Below are 24,365 nucleotides of genomic sequence, written 5' to 3'. Positions count from 1 at the left end.
CTCCTGTAGTAACAATCACACGTATCTTCAACTGTAGTCATTTAGTTGCAGAGCTCTTTCGGCAACAATTTGGAACCATTTTATTTTTTGGAATTATTTTACTGGTATGTTTGACCATCGTTTTTTGCTGGCCATGTTATAAAAATCCACGTTACTTGACTGGCCCCCGACCTTACTAGAAACCTGCACACATTTTCTGTTCTTATATAAATGCAGCCTTAAGGGGAGCAGGAGGGTAAAGAAATGTCACTCGCATTTCAGAGGGCTATGGATACCAGCTGCCTTCGCAAAACTGGCGGCTTTTTTCCCCGTGCAGTGAGTCGGGTCGAGATTATCCCTCGGCCTTCCTTGCACATTAATACACAGGGGTGGGGCTCTCTTATGGCTCGAGCTGCACCGAAATAATGGACATATAATGTAATATGCAATAATGATTAGCAGCCTCTCCTTCCGAGACAGATGGGATCTCACGACATGCTTCGCTTCCCCGCCCGATAACAATTCATGACTACGGGTTTGTATTAACATTAATGAACAATTAAGTGTCAGAACCGAGCAGTGATGTACTGGTTAGTGCAGTCACCTTGCGGACAGAATCCGATTGGTGTGATGAGGAATTTTTTTTTTTCCGCTGAACCTTGACGAACTAGGGCGCACCAATGAATTTTTACAAGAGGGAATATCACCTTCATAAACCTTGATTTAATCTAGTGGCGTCAGTGGCACAGTAATGCGAGATCCTAAGATTTTTGTACGAACAGTTTTTAAATGGACATTGCCCACTCCTAAAATAAGAGTTTATTTTTCTTAGTTCGTAAGTAGAGGTCTTTGCGAAGTTTTGAAATCCCGCAACCCCCCCGACCAACAGTGATGCCACCGATTTATTCAATATTATTTTTGCCAGGTTCCATATTATGAAAATAGCTTTAAGAATAAAACTGCAACTAAATACAACTCTTTGACTGCCTGTGAAGTGTCGTGTTGTAGATATGAAAGTGTTGGTCAAACTAACAACGTATGCAGGTTGTTTTCCAAACTATGGTAATGCGACTTTAGAATTTTCCTGCTTGATACTTACCAAATCCATTGAGAAAGCTTATACAATTTTATATTTAAAACGTGTTGGGAGAAAAAAATACCCAGTAAATTTGGCCTTTAAACTGTGAAAAATTATGTAAACTTGGATTTATAAACTGCAAAACAAAAGCAAAAAACTCCGTAAACTTGGCTTTTGTACTGCAGCAAATCGTTGCAACTCATAAACCGCACTTGGGTTGTCCTTGATCTTCAACTTCCAGCAAGAGCAGCTGCACTTCTGGAAAGCCATAGCAGTCATCCACTTTTGAAACTCGACAACGAAAAAGAACTGTACAGGAATGAAGTGTCCACCAAACAATTAAGCTGTAAGTAAGGGATATTAGTAACAGATGACAGAAGGAAATTCCAAGACATGTCAAGAATCCCTTACTAAGATGTGTCTGGTCGCCTTCCTACTTCCGATGACTTCATACACTACTCTTTGACTGCCTGTCAAGTGTCGTGTTGTCGATATGGAGGTGTTGGTCAAACTGACAACGCATGCTGGCTTGCAGCTGTCTGTCGATTGTGTGTATTTACGTCTTCTGACAGTTTCATGTTAGTAGCGATGAAAGAGGGCCCTCGGACGGAAAAGGCTTTCCCGCTCTCTGCTGATACCCATTAATTCGCTATGCACGGCTATTAATATGTGGTTGGCGGGACTTGGAATCCGCTTATTACTCTGGTCTGCCTGGTTGTTAAGGTGTCAGCGTCCACAAGTGTCGGCAACGGAAGGGTGGCTTGCCCTGCGTACTCTGTTATTTGATGAATGGTAGGCTCTGGTGGCGGTCCACTCCGTACTTACCGAAGATTTCTTGGCAGACACGGACTCTAATTATCGACATTTTCATGTCAAATCCTCATCAAATGCAGCGTTAGTTATACTCACGGCTGTCCCGTATTTGGGAAGACGAGCCTCCACCTCCAGGCTCCGCACTTTGTCCCACGGAACAGCACTTAGCCTGGGAGTAGACGCAAGACTGATAATTAGCCCGGAGATTATAGTCTTTGTCACGTTGAGTGACTGAATTGTCCGTAACGGCTGGTCCACAACGCAACCGTCTTTGCCCTCTGTTATTAGACGGAATAGCATTACTCGCGCTCTATTCCAATCAAACTTAGAATCCGCTATGGGAGAATAGGGCCTCAGGAAGGGATGTGGCATGCACTTGGGGTGGGTGACGGGTGGGAGGGTAGAGAATGAAATCTTCGGATGTTTCGAAGTAAATATTGAAAAAAGGAGGGGGGGGCTTTAAAAACAAGTGGGAAGAATGAAAGAAAGTAAATTTGAAGCGATACTCATTTGTTATGAGTATCACTTCTTCAAATTGCGTATCTGTACAAAATGGCGGTTGTCAAAGTTAAGCCTTATTTCGAACAAACGTCTCATTTCAGAGGACATTATGTGCGACAAGTATCTGAATAGCAAGGTAGTCTCAAATATTAACGAGGTTTGCAACGTTTCTAATCTGCGGTAGTTTGCAAAATGGGTTGCAGCCACATTGCACCACCCCTTCTGACGCGGTGACGCAATGTGGCTACAGAAGTTTATTATAATGAGAGCTCACAATGGGAGTTTTCCATTCTCTAGTATTATAGGAAGAGAAAAACAATAGATTGTGGGAATTATAATGATCATTGAACTTCATTCTGTAGTGCAAGATGAACAAATAAAAAGAGTAAAACCGAGCGAACGGTTAAAAAAAAAAAAAAAAAAAAAAAAAAAAAAAAAAACCGGCGTTTAGGATTGGGATTAAAAGGATCGTTTAAGCGAGTTACCGCCTCTCATATTAACATTGCCATCCTATAGCCGTGTTACAATACAATGTACCAATTTATCCCCTGGGCTCCACATGACTAGTCTTCCTACAGTTCTGTAAACATTTGGATTCGTATTTCGCACTCGTTCCAGTAGACGTTTTACTATGGACGGTCACAAAGCTGTGACATGAAGGATGTTTTACCATACAACAAAGCATCGTAACAGTGAGGTTTTTCTTGTAGAGCATTTACCCCAAACCACTAAGCATTTTTTAGTGGTTTGGGGTAATGGTAGCCAATGTGTTTAACATATTTTTTAGACTATATAATATTTAGTAGATACGAGTATATTTCCATTATATTTTGCAACTGTTAACTAAATAGAATAATCTTTGTTTTTACTTTCTCGTTGGCTGCACAGGTGCACGAACTGTGTGACAATTTCTGCCAGCGATACATCAGCTGTCTGAAGGGTAAAATGCCTATAGATCTGGTGATTGATGAGCGGGACACCAAGCCTGGAGAGCTAGGGGACAGCAATAACAGTAACAGCAGTAGTAACTGCGCTCCAAATAATGGCCCCAGTATAGGAAGCGGAAGTAGAGGCATTTTGGACACTTCCGGTCATAGCACAGACAGCGCTTCCACACCTGATCAGGTGAGTTTGAACCACGGATTACAAGGAGTGACATCCAACCTTATGGCTCTCTACTGAAATGTTAATATGAAGATAACTTAACTCTCTGAAGAAAATTTCATTGTTAATTGGGTTCCAAGGGCTAAAGGTTGTGTGTCTCTGCTTTGTAGTGATAGCTATCTTTATTTAGCTGTAGTAACGTTAAATGTTCGCGATAATAACATTGATGGCTGCAAATGTGTGTGTGTGTGTGTGTGTGTGTGGTGGACGGAAAGATGCATATAATTTTGTAATCCAATTTCGAGCTTTGTAGATTTACAATGTACCTAATATATTCAATATTATCCGTTTTTCAATGATTGTTGTCCAGAACCATTTCAACAGTACGACAAGCAGCAAGTCAAGGATTAATTAATAGCTACCTATAACAATAAGATTTCTATTAGAGCATAAGCCTCTTGTTGGATATATTAATTAGATGGTATGATGCTAGATGAAATGTGCAATAATGATATATTGCTATTGTTCCAAGATTCTGTTGCGTGAAGTCAACAATGCACATACGCAGGCTGACCAACCAACAACTAGTATATACAACAATGATATCATGCTGCTGAATGACAATGTGCGCAGATAAGCCACCAACAACAATTAACGTTGTGCCTACTACAACAATGGTGTTCCGTTACAGTATTCTTGTAATGTAAATGAATATATTTATATCTGATGAGCCAACATTGTTGATCCAAATGCCATTGTTTAGCTGATTTTAGCTAATTTTCTGAACTGTTTTATTGAGATATTTACTTTATATGTTTATTTGATTGTCGGCTGCGTGTTTCACTGTGATGTTTTAATTATATTCCGTTTGCACATTTAAGAGACCTTTTTTTTTTTTTTAATATCTTTCTCTTTTCGGATAATACAAAAATTAACAAACCGAGTTTCCCTAAGAGGATAATGTACTTTCTCTTTTTCTAAATAATGACAGTTACATTCTTTCCAAAGAGATTCGTGGAAAATGAACGTGCCAAAATTGCGTTGGGAGGAGGAACAACAACTTCCAAGTACTGTATTTATATTCTTCGAGATGAGTTTGACATTTAAGTAGCGTTTATGAAGCCCATTAGCGTTCATGATTTAATAAACGTTTCTGTGCATGTGTGTGCGCGCGCGCGCGTTTTTATGTTCTTCGTTAAAGGGCTGTCAATTTAAAGACCGTCAAAAGTACTTAGAACAGATTTCTCCCTGTGCTCACAACGACTCGAGTGCACCCGAAGGTTTAATAGTTGTTACACAGATTTTGGCTTTGAGGAGAAACTGAATGACCTCAACATCCACCCAACATTAAAAACACTAAGGAGTTACATGGAGCCGAGCGAACATAATCATTACTTACAGAGTGCGGAAGTCATTCACATAAAAACGATAATACGTGTCGACATCTGAGGCCGACATTACCAACATCCCCATTAAACACACCACTACGGCAACTCCTGCACAAACTTGTCGCAATAACCTGGGACCACACCGTAAGGAAAGTCAGCCACCTGAACGAAGAACGGCATTTTTTTTTTTGTTTTTGTTTGTTTGATTAAACTTTTTTTTTTTTTTCGCCAATAGTATTTCGTTTGCCACTAATTTCGTCATGGCCATTATTTTATTTTATTTATTACTGTTTTCGACGAACGGTTATTTTTGGCGTGTTTTTATGCCTATGAAGGTGGGAAAATTGTTGGACTAGGCTGCTTGGTTAACAATTTTACGCTACGGGCTCCGAAATGGAAGAAGAAGAAGAAAAAAAAAGAAACGATATTTTCCATACGTACGTGATAAATACTACTGTTACTATCAGTTACGTTTACAAGTGTTGTTAGTGTCAGCATCTCTTTCTTTATTTTTTTTTTTTTTTCATCTATTCTACATTCAACTGTGACATAACAGATTTTAATGAAAATTTGGCATTTTTAATCATTAATCAAATTTTAATGAAAATCTCGATTTTTGCTTCAATCGGGCTATTTTGCATGCCAAAATTAAAGAAAACAACCCGAAACGATTGAATTACATGCTACGATTGCGAAATAGCTCTAGGTTCAATCACAATAAAACTGTGACGTCACTACAATAAGATTTCAATTGCACTGTTTGTTGATTTCATTTGGACAATCAAACCTCAATTAAGTTGACAACGATGTATACTAGCATTACGCACCAAACAGCATTACAAATAGGTTGTAATATTGAAAGGTGGATATTATTTAATTCTAATAGAGATGAGCAAGTCTAATAAATGCATTAAAAAAAAAACTGTTTTTAGTGCTATAATCCAACAACTGCCTTATATATATATATATATATATATATATATATATATAAAAATTTAAAAAAAGTAGCCTATGATTATTCTATAATTTAATGGGCTCTCGATGGTTAGTCATTGTAAATCAGTATTCCACAAAGGGAAGAATTAGCATTATATATAAGATTTGAACGTTTAGATAAAAAGTATTATTCACGCTTAATCATATGACAATTTTAAATTAGAAATATTCTTAAATATAATTATAGTTTAAAATTAATTAAAATTTAAAATTAAAATAAATATTAATTATAGTTTACTATATTCGGCATGAAACTCTGATTCCAATCTTTGAGTTTCTTATTCGGTTTTAAAACAATGTGGGATTTAATATCCCCTTAATTAGAAATAGTCTGTTTCCATTGCAAAATTGGAAATAATTTTATAATAGAGTAATCCAGTTATAAGAAAGATATCCTCTCCAATTGTTAAGATAAATTATCTTTGGCAGACGATTCAAGCCATTCATTGTTCAAACTACCATTGTTACACTCATTGAACAACTTTAGCGCTATTTTGAGGTTGAAACACTTTAAGTAACGGGAAAAGATTGTGCTACAATGACCATTTACAGTTTTGGTGATAAAAGAGTGGGGGAAAAGGTTGATGTTGCCCTCCAGCGACTGGTTGTCATATATATCACGCTACAGCTTCCACTCCACATCCTTGAAAAGCATCTCCGCTCTTCTGTTTAACAGAGGCCCCTGTAAATTAACACCGTCGTTCATGTGTCCACTATCTGACCTTTCTCCTTTAGGGTCATGATCTTATCTCCGTAACAAGGTGTACCCAGAGAGCATGTGGGCGCGCCTTCCATCCATTCCCACAGTGGAGAGGCCGTAGAATGGCCACCAGAAACCCGCGTTATCGGATCTCTCGCTGACTATTTCGCTTCGTATCTGCAGGAGGAACTACTACACTCGTTACACACCCTCAAAACTACACGGCAGGGATTCTAAGGGAGGGTCTGCTTTCTACATTTAGAACGAACGTTTTTCCGAGTCGGGCGAGGGAAGAAAACTGCCCCCTCGTCTCTACTGCTTTGATTTAGTAGACGAGCAACCATTTGTACATTATGCGGACTCCTGCCGATGGGACGCGAATACTGTAATGGTACCGGAAATGGAGGTGTTGACTGGGGAAAATGCTCTCTTCTTCAGTCGAGGTCACGCAAAGGTGAGAAGGCTAATTTATCAAAATAAGGAAGAACAATAATTTACTAAACCTTGCTTTAAAGAATATGAAACAGAGGGATGGATTCTGAGTCATATACTAGTTTTGTGTGTCACTAAACCATTAATTTTACACATCACAATACCTTTTCATTGTAAGCTTAACTGTTGGTAAAATAATTATCCCTAACAATATTATGCACTGTTACCGGTACACACCTGCATAATCAAAAATTGTTTATTTCTTAAAATGAAAATCAAAACATGCCAGTTACTTGAAACTCCAAAATTAATATTTACTCTTTTATAAATCTATTTCTTAGGGTATGAGACTGCTTGCATTACGTTCACGCACATGTTTTCAATCCAGCTGTCGTATTTCAGATTTGATGAAACTACAAGCGTGATTTAAGACATCACTCAGTTTACTTTTCTGTTCTGGTTTATTGATACGTAATTATGTGAAATAAGCGTATTAATATTGTCACTGATAGCCTGCTGTCTCTAAAAATGTGTGTGTTTGTCAATTTAATGACAGTTCTTGTTGCAGTGTGGCAAGATGAATATCAATATTACAGTATAACATCAACATTCGAGGTATACTGCTCATCATCAATGTCGTCTAGTATTTTTCTCTTAATCCCAATTTTAAACTTCTGCCGTATCAAAGAAGCCGTTTTTTTGGAATAGACAACACTGGAATCAATATTTTTTAAATTTCAGTTGTTTCAAACAATTGTTTAATTGTTAGAATCTGACAATTCTTCTACCTCAGTTTCCAACAATGAAGCTGTTAATTGTTAAACCTGACAGTATAGCAGGTAGGTATTGTTTTAGACAGCTATTACACGAAATTACTGGTTTTAATTCAAAATAATGAACCTGCCTTATTGGATATACTTATTTGATAATGAATTAACCTAGATAATCAATTAAAATCATTAATTCATTATCTATTACTGTAAACAAGTAATACGAGTCAACATTGAAGCTATTGAAAATGGAGTGGGATTAAAGTTACTATTATTATATATATCCAATTTTTTTTATATCATTATATTATACGTAATATTTTTAGAATGCACAAACAGACGTTAGTGTGTTGCACTACAGGCAAATATATTTACTTAGACGACGGTGACAACTCACATTTTATGACAATTCCAGGATCGCGCTTGGTTGTAAAGAACTGAATCTAAATTCTTATAGCACTGATTAGCTTGCAGCTTTCTTACGACTGCCATCTCCGAGTAAACTTCACACTTGCGCGAACTCGTTGCGAGAAGTTCTGTAAGAATACGTATCTTGCCCTCCAGTAGGTCACTCAGTGGTCCTACTGTCGGGAAGGGTGATGAGTTTGGGGTCAGCTGGCGGAGATTCCTCTGGATAAAGCCGCGATACCACCTTCATAAATTATGGATGTTCGTTCACAACAGGAAATCTTTTAAGCCAGCTTCTCTCATCTAGAAGGCAGGAGAACTTGATATGAATTCCTTTGAGAGTCCAGAGATGACTGCCACATACGCGCGGTCACCCATTCTAGACATTTGGCTCGAACATCATGCTGGGAGTGTTGTCGTCTGGCAGAGGGAAAGAGCGATAAGGGGCACTCATTGCCCGTCACTGGTGACTTGACTTTGTAAGTGATGAATTGGCATTTCTCCCATCCGTCTCTCAGCACAATGCTTTCTAAACGAGAAAAAAAAAAAAAAAGAAGAAGAAATAAATAAAAAAATAAATACTGCATTGTCGGTCTAAGTATAATTCAAAGTACAGAGAAATATATATTAAATGCAACCGCTGTATTGGAAGAAAAAAAAGTGAAGGTTTCATTAAGTTAGTTTGCAATTGTCAGCGAACAGCCTGACTTTTTGACTGCCTAAATCAATGATTTAGGCAGTCATAATTAGGGTGGCTTCTCAGCACCTAATGATATTGTATATGAAATATCTATCTAGATTTCGGTTTTCATGCAATCATACGTAATGATTAGCATTCTACATTGTTGAAAATTCAGTAATTATTGAAACACCTGAAATACGTCTTTCAACAATTACCGAAGTTCTAACAACGTAGAATGCAATAATTGTAATTGTCGAAACATATGAAATCAAATCAACAAGATATTCGCGTGAAAAAAAGAAAAAAAAACGCGAATTATCTTGTTGGTTTCGCACTTCTTTTTTAGCCATTCGAGCGGTATTATATGCTGTGTACAAATTGAAATTTCAAATATTTATACTATGTGTATTTTTCTCACCGTGTCTTTGCTTCGTGTTTTCATTCATAATTCTTTCGGCATTTGATTTGAATTCACCTTTAACGTTAAGGAACTACGTTAGGAGTTGAATTTTTTTTCCCCCACCGGAACGTTGAAAACAGTAAACACCCGTTTTACGAAACAAGTCTTGCTTTCTTGTGCGGTGGTACTGTTTGGTTCATTTTTCACCACGTCACGTTCTTTGCAATTTTCCGAATCATCTCGCGATTTCATTCCGAGTTTGCGTTACTGCTTTCTGACAGAGCGTAGTCGATGGCGTTTAGCTTGTAAGCAGACACACACAGGAAGCTTTCTTCGCAGACTTAAATATGTGAAAACGACAGCTCCAGCTGTTCTCTAGTAAACAATTTCCTCACCTACAAACGCTGCCTTCTTTCTCCTACCATTCTCCATTTTCTTTTTTGCTTCTCTCGGTATATTTAAGCACTTGTATTTCAGTGGAATTCTATTCACTGATGTGCTATCAGGAATATCATTCATATATGTTTTTTTTAATTAATCTGTTTTTTTAACTTAACATTTTGTTTACTGTTGGTGGGTTAACCGTATGCATGCAAAAATGATTGAGAGGATGTTATGTATGCATATTTGCATTTAATAAATATAAAGTATTGTCTAATAGGTTGTGTGTGTAAAGAGCCTCCGTAGCTCAGTCAATATTAACGAAGCCCTTTGGTTTGAAAGACCTGGGTTCGCATCCTGTCTAGACGCGAAGAATCTTTATCAGACCTGTTTCGTAAAACGGGTGTTTACTGTTTTCAACATTCCGGTGGAAAAAACAATTCAACTCCTGACGTTTCTCCTTAATGTTAAAGGTGAATAAAAATCAAATGCTGAAAAAATTATGAATGAAAACACGCTGCAAAGACACAGTGAGAAAAATACACATAGTATAAATATTTGACATTTCAATTTGTACACAACAAATAATACTTCTCGAATGGCGAAAAAAAGGGTGGAACCAATAAGATATTCGCGTTTTTTTTAAATTAATTTTTTTTTAATTTGTTTTTTACCACGTGAATATCCTGATTTGATTTCATGTGTTTCAACAATTGCATTCTACATTGTTAGAACTTAGGTAATTCTTGAAACACGTGTTTCAACAATTACCGAATTGTTTTAACACTTTTTATCAATTTCTGGAAATCTTCGAATCCAGACCAATACATCTCTTTTGCATACCCCCAACGGAGATAACAGGAGTTTTCATCCCTCAATCAGGCAAACTATCTAGGAGAACACACAATTTACATATAAAGAATACTTATAGGTATTTGTGGGTACGAAATCCAAGGGCTTAATAGCCGCTAGGTGGCCATTAAGTCTCGAAGTCTTTGGGCACAGCTTTGCTAAGTTTTGAGAATAGGTTATTGCTTCATTTTCCTTAGTCCGAGGACCGGTTTCAGGCACGAATTTTTTATTGTTGAGGTATACAAAGAGATGCATTGGTCAGATGAGTACGCGTGGGCGCTTATGGAGGTGTCACTGGACCTTCTCTCCCGATCTTCCGTGGATTACTTTGTGGGATGCCCACAGTTTGAATATGTGAGGGGCAGGACGGAACGAAGCGTTGTTTAATAAGTGGAGGGGATTTGTATATTGGTGCACTGAGATGGGAGACTGAGGGTGTGTTTGCAGAGCTTTTACTGAGAAGGAGTAATACTGTGTATGTGAGGGCTACCTTCAAGACCGGTAGGAAAAAACCCCATTAGCTAGCAACCATTAATCACACGGCAAAGTAGTGAAGTCCCCAGTGATTAAGTAGCGTTGTCTGCTAGCCTGAACGGTGCAAGGAGGGTCAAAGCATTTCATTGCGGGCTGTTCCCGAACTAGTGGCTTGCAGGGTTACGGAACCGAGGCTACAATTTTCTACACAACCTGTACTTTGTTCTGAGACAGCTCATATTTCATCTGTTGTAGGGGGCCGGCAAGGGGCAATGCTTTTCTAACAGTTAATGACTCAGTCTTACGGTAAACGGTAGCAGGTGCTACTAGACTGATATCTGTTTTCTTTCTCTCTGTTTTTCTCTTTCTGCATCCTTTACCCGTTTGTAAACATTTAGCTCAGTGAATGAAGCTTCCTCGCTCTATGCGCACGCACACACACACACACACACACACACACACAGTGAACTGTTCCTCTAGGGTTTGTGAGCCTCGCTTCGTGCAACTCCCTCCCTCCCTTTCGGCGAAAACAGGGAGGGCGAGTTGCAGTTATCTAAATGAGATTACTCCGGCCTTATTTGTCTCCTCCTTGGCTACCTTCTTTTGCACCTGAATTAAGTAGTTGCTTCTTCTAGAAAGTCTCGTAAATTACCTGAACCATCTCCGAAGTATGAAATTTTCCAATAGCTGTTTAGATTAGACTCATTGTAGTGCTTTTATACACCAGCTGTACTATAGATAGTAATGGTTAAACCATCTTAATAGATGGCGCTGTTTGTTTTCTTTTGTGACATTAAATTAAATGGTTAACAGGGAAATCCAAATCTTTGGATCATTAATAACAAATACTGATGTAACTTTTCGCTATGTAGCCTATACTGGAGCACCGGGAGGAAAACCAAACGCACAAAGACTGGCTGATTCACTACAAGGCGGAAAAAAGAACTGAACCATATATAGTGAGTAATTGCTACTATGGCAAACTAATACGTGAAACACGAAATTCACTATCCTTCTCACGTACGTATAGGTCGGTTTGTGTATGTTCATTCACATCTAGCTTATCTTCTCCACGTCTTTCATTTTCGCACATCCCTTATTTATTTTGCATTTTATTTTTTACATAAATATTTATAACAATACTGACATTATAATTAACTTTTTTTATTAATCCATTCAACCATAACAATTTTTTCCGTTATATTACATAACTTGATTGCTTCTATGACTCGTTAGAAGGCTGTTCCATATTTTCAACCTTAACTGTAAAAAATAAAATAAAAAATTATTGCACTGCAGCTGGCATTGGCTAAATACCAATCGTGATCAACATTACCTTTTGTTAGTTTTTTGTAATTTTTTGCTTTTTTACTGAAAGAAAATGTACATATAAATATATTAGCCCTAGGTGACAACTGCTCTGCCGCCTCAATTTTGCCTTTCTTTGTCCGCCCATGGATAATCCGAGAACTTATGTCAATATCCTGGGAAGCTTTATTTTCCAATATTTGCTGACGGACTCCGGAAGAGAACGATGTACGGAAGAAATAGCAGAGCTACCCCAGTTAAAAAAAAAAAAAAAAAAAAGAAGAAGAGTATTGGATTGGGTACGGTATGCCAAAGCAACTAAGGTTATAAGGAGTGCATTGTGAGTAAAAATCGCCGGTGTTCCACGGCTAGTTTGTATGTTATGCTGAAAGGAAACCTTGCTATTCCATATGAGATGCATAATTCATCTTTAGTTGCTAAATACGCAAGTATTCCTTAAGTACACAGAAGTGAATGGAACTCTTTTTTTTTTAATGCATGAAAAATAAAATACTGTGTGGATCTACATGTCAATGTATACTGATTAAAATGTTTTATTTTGTTGATTGTTTAATTTTTGAACGGTAGATTAAAATTTTCTATTCATCTCTGAAACGAAAATTTACTTACAATGCTATTTTCGTTGCATAGCGTTTTCGACCATCCCTCTATAGCTGTAAATATGAAACATATCACGAAAATATGCGATTGTAAATGCAGTTAATATTGTTAACATGCGTCACACTTTCAAAAGAGAGATTTTTTTTTAAAAAATGCATGTATTGCATGATATTGTAGAATTTAAACTAATCGCTATCTTACGTAGCGCACGCACACAAGCCCGTTTAAAGGAGGGGTGGGAACCTATCCCCCCTAGTTGGGGAAAGTAGTTTCTATCCGTCACTGAAAGGCGATATGCTAGGAATGTGTGGTCCGTTCTAAGGGAAGCCAGAAGGGCGTACAATCTTAGAGATCTGAGCTTCCCGAGATAGACATGCACGAGGAAGTGGAACCAGGCATCCCTTGGAAGTGTTATTTTTGACACATTCGCCTGCTCTAGCGAGGGAAAAGCATTCCGTCCCCTCTCTCCTTACCTTCGCCACCGTTTCTCTGACGACCTTCCGTTTCTGCTAGCTTATTCCTGAACTCTTAGGTTCTCGCCCATGTATACAAGGCAGTACCCCCCCCCCCTTCACTCCCTTGCCTTCTAAATATGTCCCAAGTGCCCACATCGCTTGGAAAAACCGTGATGCATGCTCCGAACACCACAGCGGGCATTTGTTCGTGGACTTCTCCAGATCCCTTTAGTTTCGGCATTATATTGTGGATCGGTTAAGTAAACAGTCTGCCATACAATAGCGTCTTTGAATGACCTCATAGAAACGACGGTATCGCCTTCTTAATTCTTTCATGTGGAACTCCCTCCCCATCTTTAAGTGTCTGATAAAGCCGTGGGAGGGAAATTTAGTATTAACTGACTGTGGAGTTGTAAACACGTATGTGGCATGTGTCGTTCGATGCATTTGAAGCAAAAAATGGTGAGGGACACGAGATATTTGTGAATATAAAAATACTTGAATGAATAAAATACACATGATCATATTCGAAATATTCATTTGAATTAGGACAACGGATAATTTTGGAAAGATTCTAGAATATTTTATAACTGGCATATTAAGGCCGCATGATAATCGGACTGGTAGAGATATGGAGTTTGAGATTGCAAATCTTGAAAATTTTTGTGATGAAAATTAGAATTATGGTTTTCTTTTTTTTTCGATGTAGGATCAACTTCCAATCCTCCTTCAAAAAAAAAAAAAAAACCTCCCTAGTAGTGACTGTAAATAAGAACGTATTCCATCGCAGGCTGATTTTCTTATGATTAGATTCAGCATTATGATCTTTTTGGTATTTTAGCGTTGCTGTTAACAGTTTATCAATAAGGGCTTGTGTCAAAATTCAGTTGGGTCAAGGAAGTTATACTAGATTAAGGTCTGTCTATAAGACGTATACAGGGTGTGGCTAAGTATTAAGACACCTCTCTAATAATATGTTAGACATCCTGAACAGGCGTGGTACAAATTATACTGGAATATTAGACTCATTTCTGGCCTATTCCTTCTTCTACCCCCCCCCCCCCACCGTCTATATTTTCCTTGTGAAATTGCCTCCAGTCGGAGTTTTGATAAGTCTGACATTAAATATTCCAAAATATTTTGTTTTCATTTGGATGTAGATCGAAGGTTAGCACTAAGAGGAAGTCCATTTCATACTTTTAAGTCAACTGCATGTTATTCGAATCCAGCGGGTGGTGGTGTACTACAAATTGCCAACCTCTTTGGGTGTAGCCGGAAGTACCCAGTAGTCTCACATCCGTTTATTTCTTGATTATTAAACAGAAGAGTCAGTTAAATTTCTGGCTATTCCCTCAATCCTGAAAACGGATTGTACATTGTCATCCTCTCACCGCATATCCTTAGTCCTCACCCTATTTACACAACCTAATGTGCTTACATGGGTATATTTTTACCATTCTTGAACCAACACTGGTGTAAAGATTCCCTAAACCACCGTATAAATTACAGTCTATTTGATATTCCGAATCTGGCGCGCGCACACCAAAAAAAATTCACAGGAGAGTGCTATCTGAATAGTGTCTACCATCCAAAGAGGATGTCTAGTGTTCCGTTTTCTTCAAAAATGCACGTGAATTCCCGTTTAAAAATATCTCTATACATTTTTTTATAGTTCACTTGAGTCTCCGATTCACCAAATTTCACATGAAGAACCAAGGCTACAGATTATGCAATATGATACTACAAGAATGTGTGAATTGAACCACTAGCAAGTCATATATCAAAGAGACGTAAAGCTCTTGATTTCGTTATTAATACTCCTCCAATTCCATGATAAGTTCTGTTTGGAAGCTCTCTTGGATTCATATTCTTTTGTGTTGTATTAGATAGCTCCCGCTACTACCATATTTATTCAAAGGTATCGTGTGATACGCACCTGTGATCCATTGATTTTCATCTTCATAGATGGGAGGAATTTGAAATTTTTGGCTACATCTTTTCCACGTTCGGGGTTTTATCAAGTGCTTAACAACCTAACTGCGTTAAGATTATAACAAGAAAGAAGCGTCTGGAATCAGCCAATCATTTGATAGGGTACACGGTTTCGTTTTTGCATTGTCTTCATGACCTAGTGGTTTCCGCCACGTCCCTTCGGTAGAAAAGAGAACTGGATTGAAATTCAGTTGATGTAAATTCTTGACTTTTTTTCTTAAGTCTAGTTAATCAGCCTTACAGAAAGGGAGGAGTTTTCTTCCAGCATAGCGGACGGACAAGAACTTTCGTATCTTACAAGGGTTAGCTTTCGAAATCTAATCGTGTTGTTCAATTTGGGACTCAGATTTATATCGAAATATTTTATGACATTCGCAATGAGATTTGAATCCACAAGCTGGAGACGCTATCAACTTGGTCAATCAGGCCGACAATGTACCTAAGATCTCAAATAAATGCGTCTTATCTGATTTTTTAATTTAAGAAAGAAAACTTATTTTGCTAATGATTTATTTCTTGTTATTTCATTCCACTGCATTCGCTCTGTTAATAAGGTAATCTGTATTTGGTTAATAGCAGCACCACATCCGCCCTAAAGCAGCATTTTAAGGTTTGCGAGGGTGGTTGCTGAAGGTCCTTTTTTAATCTCTACCCCAAACCAAACATCCTTTAGTAGAAGTACTTCTAACCTTGCGGCTTTCTAGGCGTAGCGACCCACTATCTTATCTTCCAAGTTTTCGATCTTTGCCTTCTGCTACAAGTCCCTAAGAGAATGTGAGAAACTTCCCACTTCTAATCTGCCTGACTAACAATACAAGAGCCTGTCATCAACAGTTTCTTACGCTGACCGTCGGCCATTTTTATATGTTGAAGGTGTTTCGCTTCTTATCTCCTGTTAGGTCGGGTCACATCTCAAAAGGATACCCTTGAAATGTTTGTTGTCACCCTCGTCAGTCGGCCGACTTTTAGATAGGAACTTTCCGGGGCAAGAACACAAAGTCCAGACAATATCAGCAACTTCCTCTGCAACTTCCAATTGAAAGTAACTTCAGATATTATGATTAAGGTGTTTGTGATGATTTTTGAAATCATTAATTGGGTCAGAAGACAAATCATTTAATAGATACAACGACTATCATAACAATTGAAATAGACTTACAATTATTACTAAATGTCGTAACAATGACTTGTTACGACACATCACATACGTCACCAAACATTAAATTTAACGTAGGTGAACAGTAAATGGACAAAAGGGCTCCCTTCTTTTTGTGCATGTTCTCGGACGTGTTTAGATTAGTTATTAAGGTACCTACAAAAGAGCCAACTTCTGGATTTATTTGCCTCCGAGGAAGAGGAAGGTTCTTTGACGCTAAACTCCGGATTGTCTTGCTATATAATTATAGCTGACAAACTTCGGTTCACAAGACTACCATCATCACGCTTTTACGGTACGTTTTATCATGGCATAAAACTGTTTTACAGCCGTTTAAACAGCACGAGACGTGTCGGTTGGGTGTGCGAAATAATGTTTGGCGCACTCCTCAACACACTCCCATCCTTACACAGAAATAAAAGGATGCAAAGTGGGATTGAGAACAAGAGGACAGGACAATCTCTTCAACAATAATAGGAAAAAATGGACAAAACTAAACAATTCAGTCATAATCGGAATGATAGTCATAGTCATAAACAGCTGATATTCAAAAAATATTTTTATTGAATTGTCATGCAAAAGCAACGTGACAATGCAACAATACTGAGTGACAATAGGGGTATTTTTAAGTTTTAGACATAACAATGACTATCTTAACAATTGAAATAAGATTTACAATTCATACTAAATGTTGTAACAATGACTTGCAGCAGTTGTTTCGTATCATCATCGTCTAGGATGCATGATTAATGAGAAATATGATTGTGGAAAGAGATGAGAAACAACAGCAAATTGCGACAATCATGTTTTAAATTTTCGAAAGAGTTAAGTGGATAAACAACATTATAAACAGAGAACCGATGTTAATGATGAATTACTGTATATATTATTAGAAATACCATATATTACATTTACAGGGACATTTTCTTTTGGAAATAAGTTATAAACAAAGAAAAACATTAATACTTGTAATTGTCCGAATTGTGACAATACAGCATGGTTTCCCAAAAACCAGTTGCTCCCCGTTTAGAATTCTAAGACCAGCCCCGCTGAATTATCAAGGTTTCTAATTGTTTTCGCAAGTTGAACGCAGTTCCGTGTTCTGACCTTGACAAGTACGTTTTCTTGGATTTCCAGGTAGCAGAGGAGAAGTCTTTAGTCGTGATTGATAAGTAGATGGAGGTCACATATTACAGTGAGTGCCATTGAACACAAGGATTTGATTTCGCAATTAAAGTTTGCTACCTTAGCCTGAAAAACTGTGTGGGAGAAAATTGTGAAACGTGTTTTGTTTCCTAGCAACCGCAACAATTGAATCACAACTCGTGTTAAATATGCAGTTACCGAAATACAACAATTAAACATGAGTCTTTGTGACATGTTTTTTTAATTATTGCATGTATTTTTTTTTTCTATTTTTTGTGATGTTTCTATTTTATTGATTTTGTTATTAACTCGTATTCGGAGGTTAGATATTGGGAAGAGAAATAGCATGTGTATAGTATAGATACAGAATTGAATTCAGCGAAGAATCAATGAATAAAAGATAACTGACATGGAGAGCGAAACATATTGACCTTACGGAATGCTCAATGAAAAGTCAGTGGATAATGATAGACGTGAGTTTTCAATCGGTGTATCGTTAATACTACCAAATTTGGAAACCTCAGTTTTGATATCATTTTAGAAATAATTTTGGATGACGAATTAAATATAATTAGGCTTAGGTTTTACGAAGTTGCGTTCCTTCAAACCAATTTTTTTTCCCGTATTTCTTATTTACAGATTTTTTTTTCTTCTTTCTTTGAAGTGGAGATAGAGAAATTGGCGGTAAAATTCTGATATGCACAAAAAAAAAAGTTAAGAAGAACATCGGCCTTCATTGGTAAGAACTGGAAAACATTTTCTTTCTCTCCGGTTTTTAACCGTCAAGAAGACGTTTTTCCCCCTTACGGTTAAAAGTCAATCTAAAGCCCAAACAGTCATTCTGTTCAGCTACCACACACACAGTGTTATTATCTTAACATCGCTACATGTAAGATTATACTGCATATTACGTTCATGTATTTAAGTAACCCTGTAATTAACAACCACGAAACACATACGAGCATTAAATCATTTCCTTTTGATGACATTTACAACGAGTTTAATCTAGTCCAAGTAATCTAACTGGCGGGCATTTAAAGTCATCAATTAAAAGCATGTAAAGTTCTGCCATCGGGCGCTGTAATGTTCTTAATAGTCAAGATTACTAAGTAGAAAACCACTGGAGGTAATGACAGCTGCTGAAGTAGTCATATGGTGATAGTGGCTGCTTGCAACTGTTGTTGCAAGCAGCCACTGTTGGAGAGAATCAAAACCATTTAGGAAGCCGAAGAGGAAACTGGGATGATCGCATTAACTTTATGTATGCTAAAGTGGTTCTATTACTGTTTAAAGACAATGGAAGAGCGCCACCTATACACCCACCTGTAAAGTTTTTTTTTTTTTTTAAATGACGTTAATTTGTTCGCCATCTGCCACTACATGTATTTTAAAAGGAACAAATAAGATGAAGATGAGATTGGTACTTATCGCTAATGGATTCTACTGTGTGGTCTGACCATTCGTTTACTAGATAGGATTTATCAAGATAAGGACGGATGTCATCTTCTCTGCCCTGCTTGACACTTTGGCATTTCTGCAAGAGTTGCGAAACCTATATTATCTCCCGCTTACCTGCAGGAAGTGACCCGGTAACGTAGGCAGTCCGTCATTCTTTTGAACGCGGTTTCTCGAAGGTTACAAATTTGGGCTTTGTTTCCACCCAGCATGGTGTGGCTAAGCAAGGAAGTACGTCACCACTGAAATGGTCGAAACAGGTTTTCTTGGCTGACAAAAGGTACACTGATGAGTGACGTCCCCTTTGTTAGTTTCTGCCTGGCACATTCCCTTATCTTCCACTTGGTCCTTTTCATAAAAAAGGGCATCTTTTAAGTGCTAGATATTTGTCATCCAAGTAGTTTCTTGACACGTGACTTCAACTTTGTGTTCGGTCTGTAAAAGCAAATTACTTGAGCCTCATGAAGCTGATAAAATCTCATCTGATAAAAAGAAAAGAAAAAAAGTTGATTCTTTTCTTCAGGATCTTGCATATCCACCCTCTGAATTTTATTGACCTTCCATAGGAGATTTAAGTCCGTCTAGAATGCCAACGGCATGAACTACTAATTACCTTTATTTATACCTACATAGGACGAATAACTACTATCACATGTGTTCAAATTCGGCTTTATTTATAAGGTGAAAAACCGGAGCACCCGGAGAACCTCCAGCACATTTTTAATGTATAATATTTGAGTCTCTGAGCGAAATGCTACTAACCCCTGCAAACCAGATTTGGCAACGTCGATTAAATAGATACGAATTAAAATAAATTGTGAAAGTATGATAGTTTTATCTAATTTGTTTCGAAGAACAAAACTTACTTTTTTTACATCCCCCGCCTCCTACTCTCTACAACTATTAAACTCTTAATGGAGTAACGTGTTGGTTTCAACTCTGAAATTATTTTTTCTCCATCGCGTTATGTTAGCAAACATTTAAATTCCAAAGTTTTGCTGCGATTACTAATATATTAACTTTTTATCTTTGGTTCACTAGATTACAGATGATTTTTATTATACGGCGTGACGTTGCTTAGTAGAAGCATATGTCATTCGGAGTGATATAATAAATGTGATTGACTTCAGATCAGTTCCTGGCTTGTCCAACTCTTCCCCCCCCCCCCCCCCCAAAGGAATTAATATCACCAATGTACTGTCGGTAATTCTCAGCATAAAACATGCTGAGGAATCTCAAAAGGAGATTCCTTAGCATACGGAGTAATACAGAGGTAACCAGAATTTTCTTCCTCCAGCAAAACAGACACATCGGCGGAAGAACACATGCAGTTAACAGATAATTCACTAGTATCATACACTAATTTGCATCGATCGTAGTTTCAGCTAGTACCAATACCCCTGATGAGGAATGGGACGGGAACGTTAAGTAGACTGTGCGTAAAAGGCAGACCTTCAGATCTATAATAAGTATGTTGCGAGGTGATTCAAAAAATTGAAATACGCCGCTGATGTAGAGGATTTATTTAATCTTGTATTAATCCTAAGCCAGATACACCTAAAGTGTATCTGGCTAATCCTCATCTGAGAATTAGCCAGATCAAATGTCGCCGCTATTCGACCAGAAGACACGAATATATCGAATGCAGACATTACGAAAATCCCTTCGTGATGCAGACGATTATATTTGACTTTGAATCATGTATGTGTTATTTATTATCACGAGATTTATTCGCTAACCAAGTATCTTAGATACTGTGTGACCTTAATATTTATTTGAATAACTTATGAGACCTTTCTAACTTAGTATAAGTGAGTGTTAGTTTTCTTTGACTATATCATGTAACACGCAACATAAATATATCATTTTCTTTCTTTTTTTATTAGCGGCCACCTTCCCGGTCCTTAAACTATAGCACAGGTGGTGAAGATGTGAGATCCCCAGCTGGGTCGACTGGAACACCTGGTCCTCTCTCCCAACAGCCCAGTTCCCAGCAAAGCACCGATAACAACAGCGAAGCAGGTAAGTTTTTAAATCTTGACTTCCCTTTGGTGTGGCAAATCAAGGCTTTAATGTCACTGAATAGCATTTATTCAATCGGCACCTCCTCTAGGACAAGATTCGCGTGATTGAGGGGGTGCTGATTGATAAGCAGCTCCTTAATCAAGCGAAATCAAAGAACTAATAGTTCAATTTGAGTTGCCTCTTGGTGAAGTCATTTATTGCGTGTAATTCACGTACTGTATAAATTGCCTTGATTATAATCCGTCTAAGTTGATTTGAGGCTACGTAATTTGATGGCAAAATTGTTGTCTAAAACAAAAGCTTGATTTGTGATACTTCTATACTGTGATCTTTCTGTTGACTTGATTTGAATGAAATATTTCCATTGTTGTTGAGCAGTGAAAGCTACAAGATATCATAGCGAATCTAAATCAGAGATGCACTAACAGTGGGAATTGTGTTGCATGATATCCAAAAATGCTTTAATAATATACATAGAATATTATATGAGTTATCTATATTTAAGTAAAACGCAAAATTGATAATTATAATACTGGATTTCCCCCAACAGAAGGCGTGTCTTCCGCCGGCGACAGAGTTATTCTCCTGACAGGCAGCAACCCCTAAGGAGAATATCTTTTTTTCGAATATTATTTTTCGTTAAAATTTGTTAAATTCAATTAATCTATTTTATATTAGTTGAGCGAAGATTTGAGAAGTACCTCAGTTCTCCCACGTGATCTTTATACAAATATCGATCAATATTTCTTTTATTATTTCTTACAAAATGAAAGAATAAGATTTGAAATGTTCCAAGTGCAGGACTTCACTTATAAACAAAGATTTCCACGCCGAATATTTCGTCGACTGTTTGGTATTCACACAATACCGTCCTACCATTTCCCTTCCCAAAAGTCTGTCGCGTGCTTTACGAAATAAATGCTTCTTTCCCATTCGGTTGGCAAGTTACGATTTACGGAGGTTTATCTTCTGACCTGGCGGGTTCCTTACCCTTTTCTTCTCGGAGAAAATTTTCAGTGAAAGTTAGGAGTTTGTGTATTCATTACTAAAAGGTAAGTCGAGGGGTCTGGGTGCTGTAAAATGCTAAAATGAGGGGGTCTCCAAATTGCGCTGAAAGGCAACCATAATCAGACTACAAAACAGCCTCATTTTATCAGCGGGGAAATTCTAGTGCCATGTGCTCTAAGCTACTTTGTTCCTAACCCATTTGAATGGCCCCATTACTGCTCACAGGGAACGGAGACTGCATTAAGTGAGTTAGACTAGAATTTCGTTTTGAGGCAGAGTCGGAACGCCGTACGCTCCACACTTAATCCAATCACTAGCATACATTTGCACACTAGATGAGCTACGTCCTCCTAAAACCAGACACAGGTGTAGAGTACTAGAGAGAAAAGGCGCGTGCTCGAGAGGGTTATCGCCGTATGCGTAATACACATATACGTTTCTGGCAGTAGAAATACTCACCACCCATCGGGGGACACGGAGGGGGAAAACACACACGCGAGATTTTCGCAAAGGTAAGGCTTTGGAGATGGGAGAGGTGTTAGTTCTCACGTACTGGTGGGCTGGCGATTAACGAAACGCGGGGTGATTTGAGGGCACTGTCTGCCGTTCTCATAAGACTAAGCAGAAGACATAAAATTTTTACCGAAGGCAACATTTTAATGCTTTTCCCATTGCACTTTCTGGGAAATTGTACTTACTCACTTCTTCCAAATTGCCACCGCGAGAATCGAAACTTAGCTACTCAAGGGAAGTTTATCTGAATACAAGAACGGTACTGTACTTCTGTGTTGAGAAAAGTCCGTTTTACTTTTTTTTTTTATCGACAAAATTTCCTTATGAAATTATAATTAGAATAATCTCTGACTTGATCAATTCATTTCGAAGTTTAAAAATTGTATTAATAATTTCTTAAAAATTGAATATCGACTATTAATCGCAACAATAATATCTATGAGACTCAATTAGCAAACTATGACAAAAATAGTCTTCTCATTGTTTTAGCAATGAATACAAATTGCTCTATTATAGCCATAACTTTGTATGCGACAGTGTTTGTCTATATTTAATTGTTACGTCAACACAGCACAACAACAATGGATATAGAGTTTAATATTGCAGTCGTTGATAGACTCCTAACAATGAAAATTTTAACTGTTTAACAGACTTACAACTTGTTTGTACAAATTTATTCAATAATGAAGTATATTTAGGAATAGCGTGTGTGTGTGGGGGGGGCTTATATCTTGTAAGTGTCATAAGTAAAAGGTCAAATTATAGTTGAAGAATGTGTGCTGAATACGAATCAAATGCACTTATGTGTCCACCGTTTTCGATTTTCGCACATTTTCTTAGTTTGATAGCAACTTGGCACGACTACTGTTTACGGAAACAAAGATTAGTTCCCATTTGGAGGGGGGGGGAGGAAGGGTAAGTTCGATCAGGTGTTATTTCTGCTCTGTATGTGTTTAACGTTTTATCCGACTTCTGGGTCAAATCGTGCCAGTGTTGATCCTTTTGTGGCGTATACGCTAAGTCCGCGGACTAAATGGTTGACAACGGGAGTTATACTGCCAGAGTGGCTGTGAATAGCGCCATTGTCAACCAGCAGCGAGATGGTCTTGGCTTGGTTATTCCGTCAGTTCGCTGTGTCACGTGTTTCTCCTTCCTTCCACCCTCCCTCCGTCTCCTCCCTTCCCCCTACGGTATCGTCACGGTCTCCATCCCGACAGCATGCAATGCAGTTTTATTCTAATTACGAGAAAGGCAGTGAGTTAATAATATTGCAGCTATTACCAAGGGACATGAGTAAACCTTGCTTCCATGTAGGAAATACTGACAAGTGCGCATTGAATCAGTTGGTTTAGTGTGGGCGAGTGTCAGACTGCCATCAGAAAATTATTAATGTTCACTTGCAAATTTCAAGTGCGCGTCGGCCATCAATAGATGTTATCTGAAATACTTTTTTTATTCACAGTTTTTGCTGCCTAAAACTAAAAAGTAGGCAGTTGAGCAATAAGTGAGACTATTGCAGTAGGCAGCGTTAGTGTTTTTCATTTTATTTTTGACAACTACTGTATTTATTCACAATTCTGTTTACCAACAGAAGCGATAAGGGTAATGGATACTAACGTATATTTTATAAATTGTTTTCTTTTTCTTCATCAGTGTTTTTTCTCTTCGTTGCTGACCTATAAAATACGAGTAGCACTAAGTTATAAGTTGAGCTTCCTGGAGCACCTA

At 37.8% G+C, this 24,365-nt stretch overlaps 1 protein-coding gene across 4 annotated transcripts in view; it reads left to right on the top strand.

The window, feature by feature from the left end:
- LOC150104629 (homeobox protein Meis1-like) overlaps positions 1-24,365 on the top strand; it is a 156,607-nt gene that overhangs the window by 32,688 nt on the left and 99,554 nt on the right. For 2 of the 4 annotated variants that reach the window (XM_090395231.1, XM_090395233.1), the window contains exons 5-6: positions 3,252-3,496; positions 20,978-21,113. In XM_090395231.1, the coding sequence (XP_090251357.1) occupies positions 3,252-3,496; positions 20,978-21,113 (381 nt within the window). The remainder of the gene's footprint in view (positions 1-3,251; positions 3,497-20,977; positions 21,114-24,365) is intronic. The other 2 variants (XM_090395232.1, XM_090395234.1) reach the window with 1 other exon arrangement.

Source organism: Typopeltis vanoorti, chromosome 7 (assembly GCF_054136105.1).
Source record: "Typopeltis vanoorti isolate ZY-2024b chromosome 7, IOZ_Tvanoo_1.0, whole genome shotgun sequence".
NCBI lineage: Eukaryota > Metazoa > Arthropoda > Arachnida > Uropygi > Thelyphonidae > Typopeltis > Typopeltis vanoorti.
Note: the sequence above shows the minus strand (reverse complement) of the source record. Positions and strands in the feature narration are given on the sequence as shown.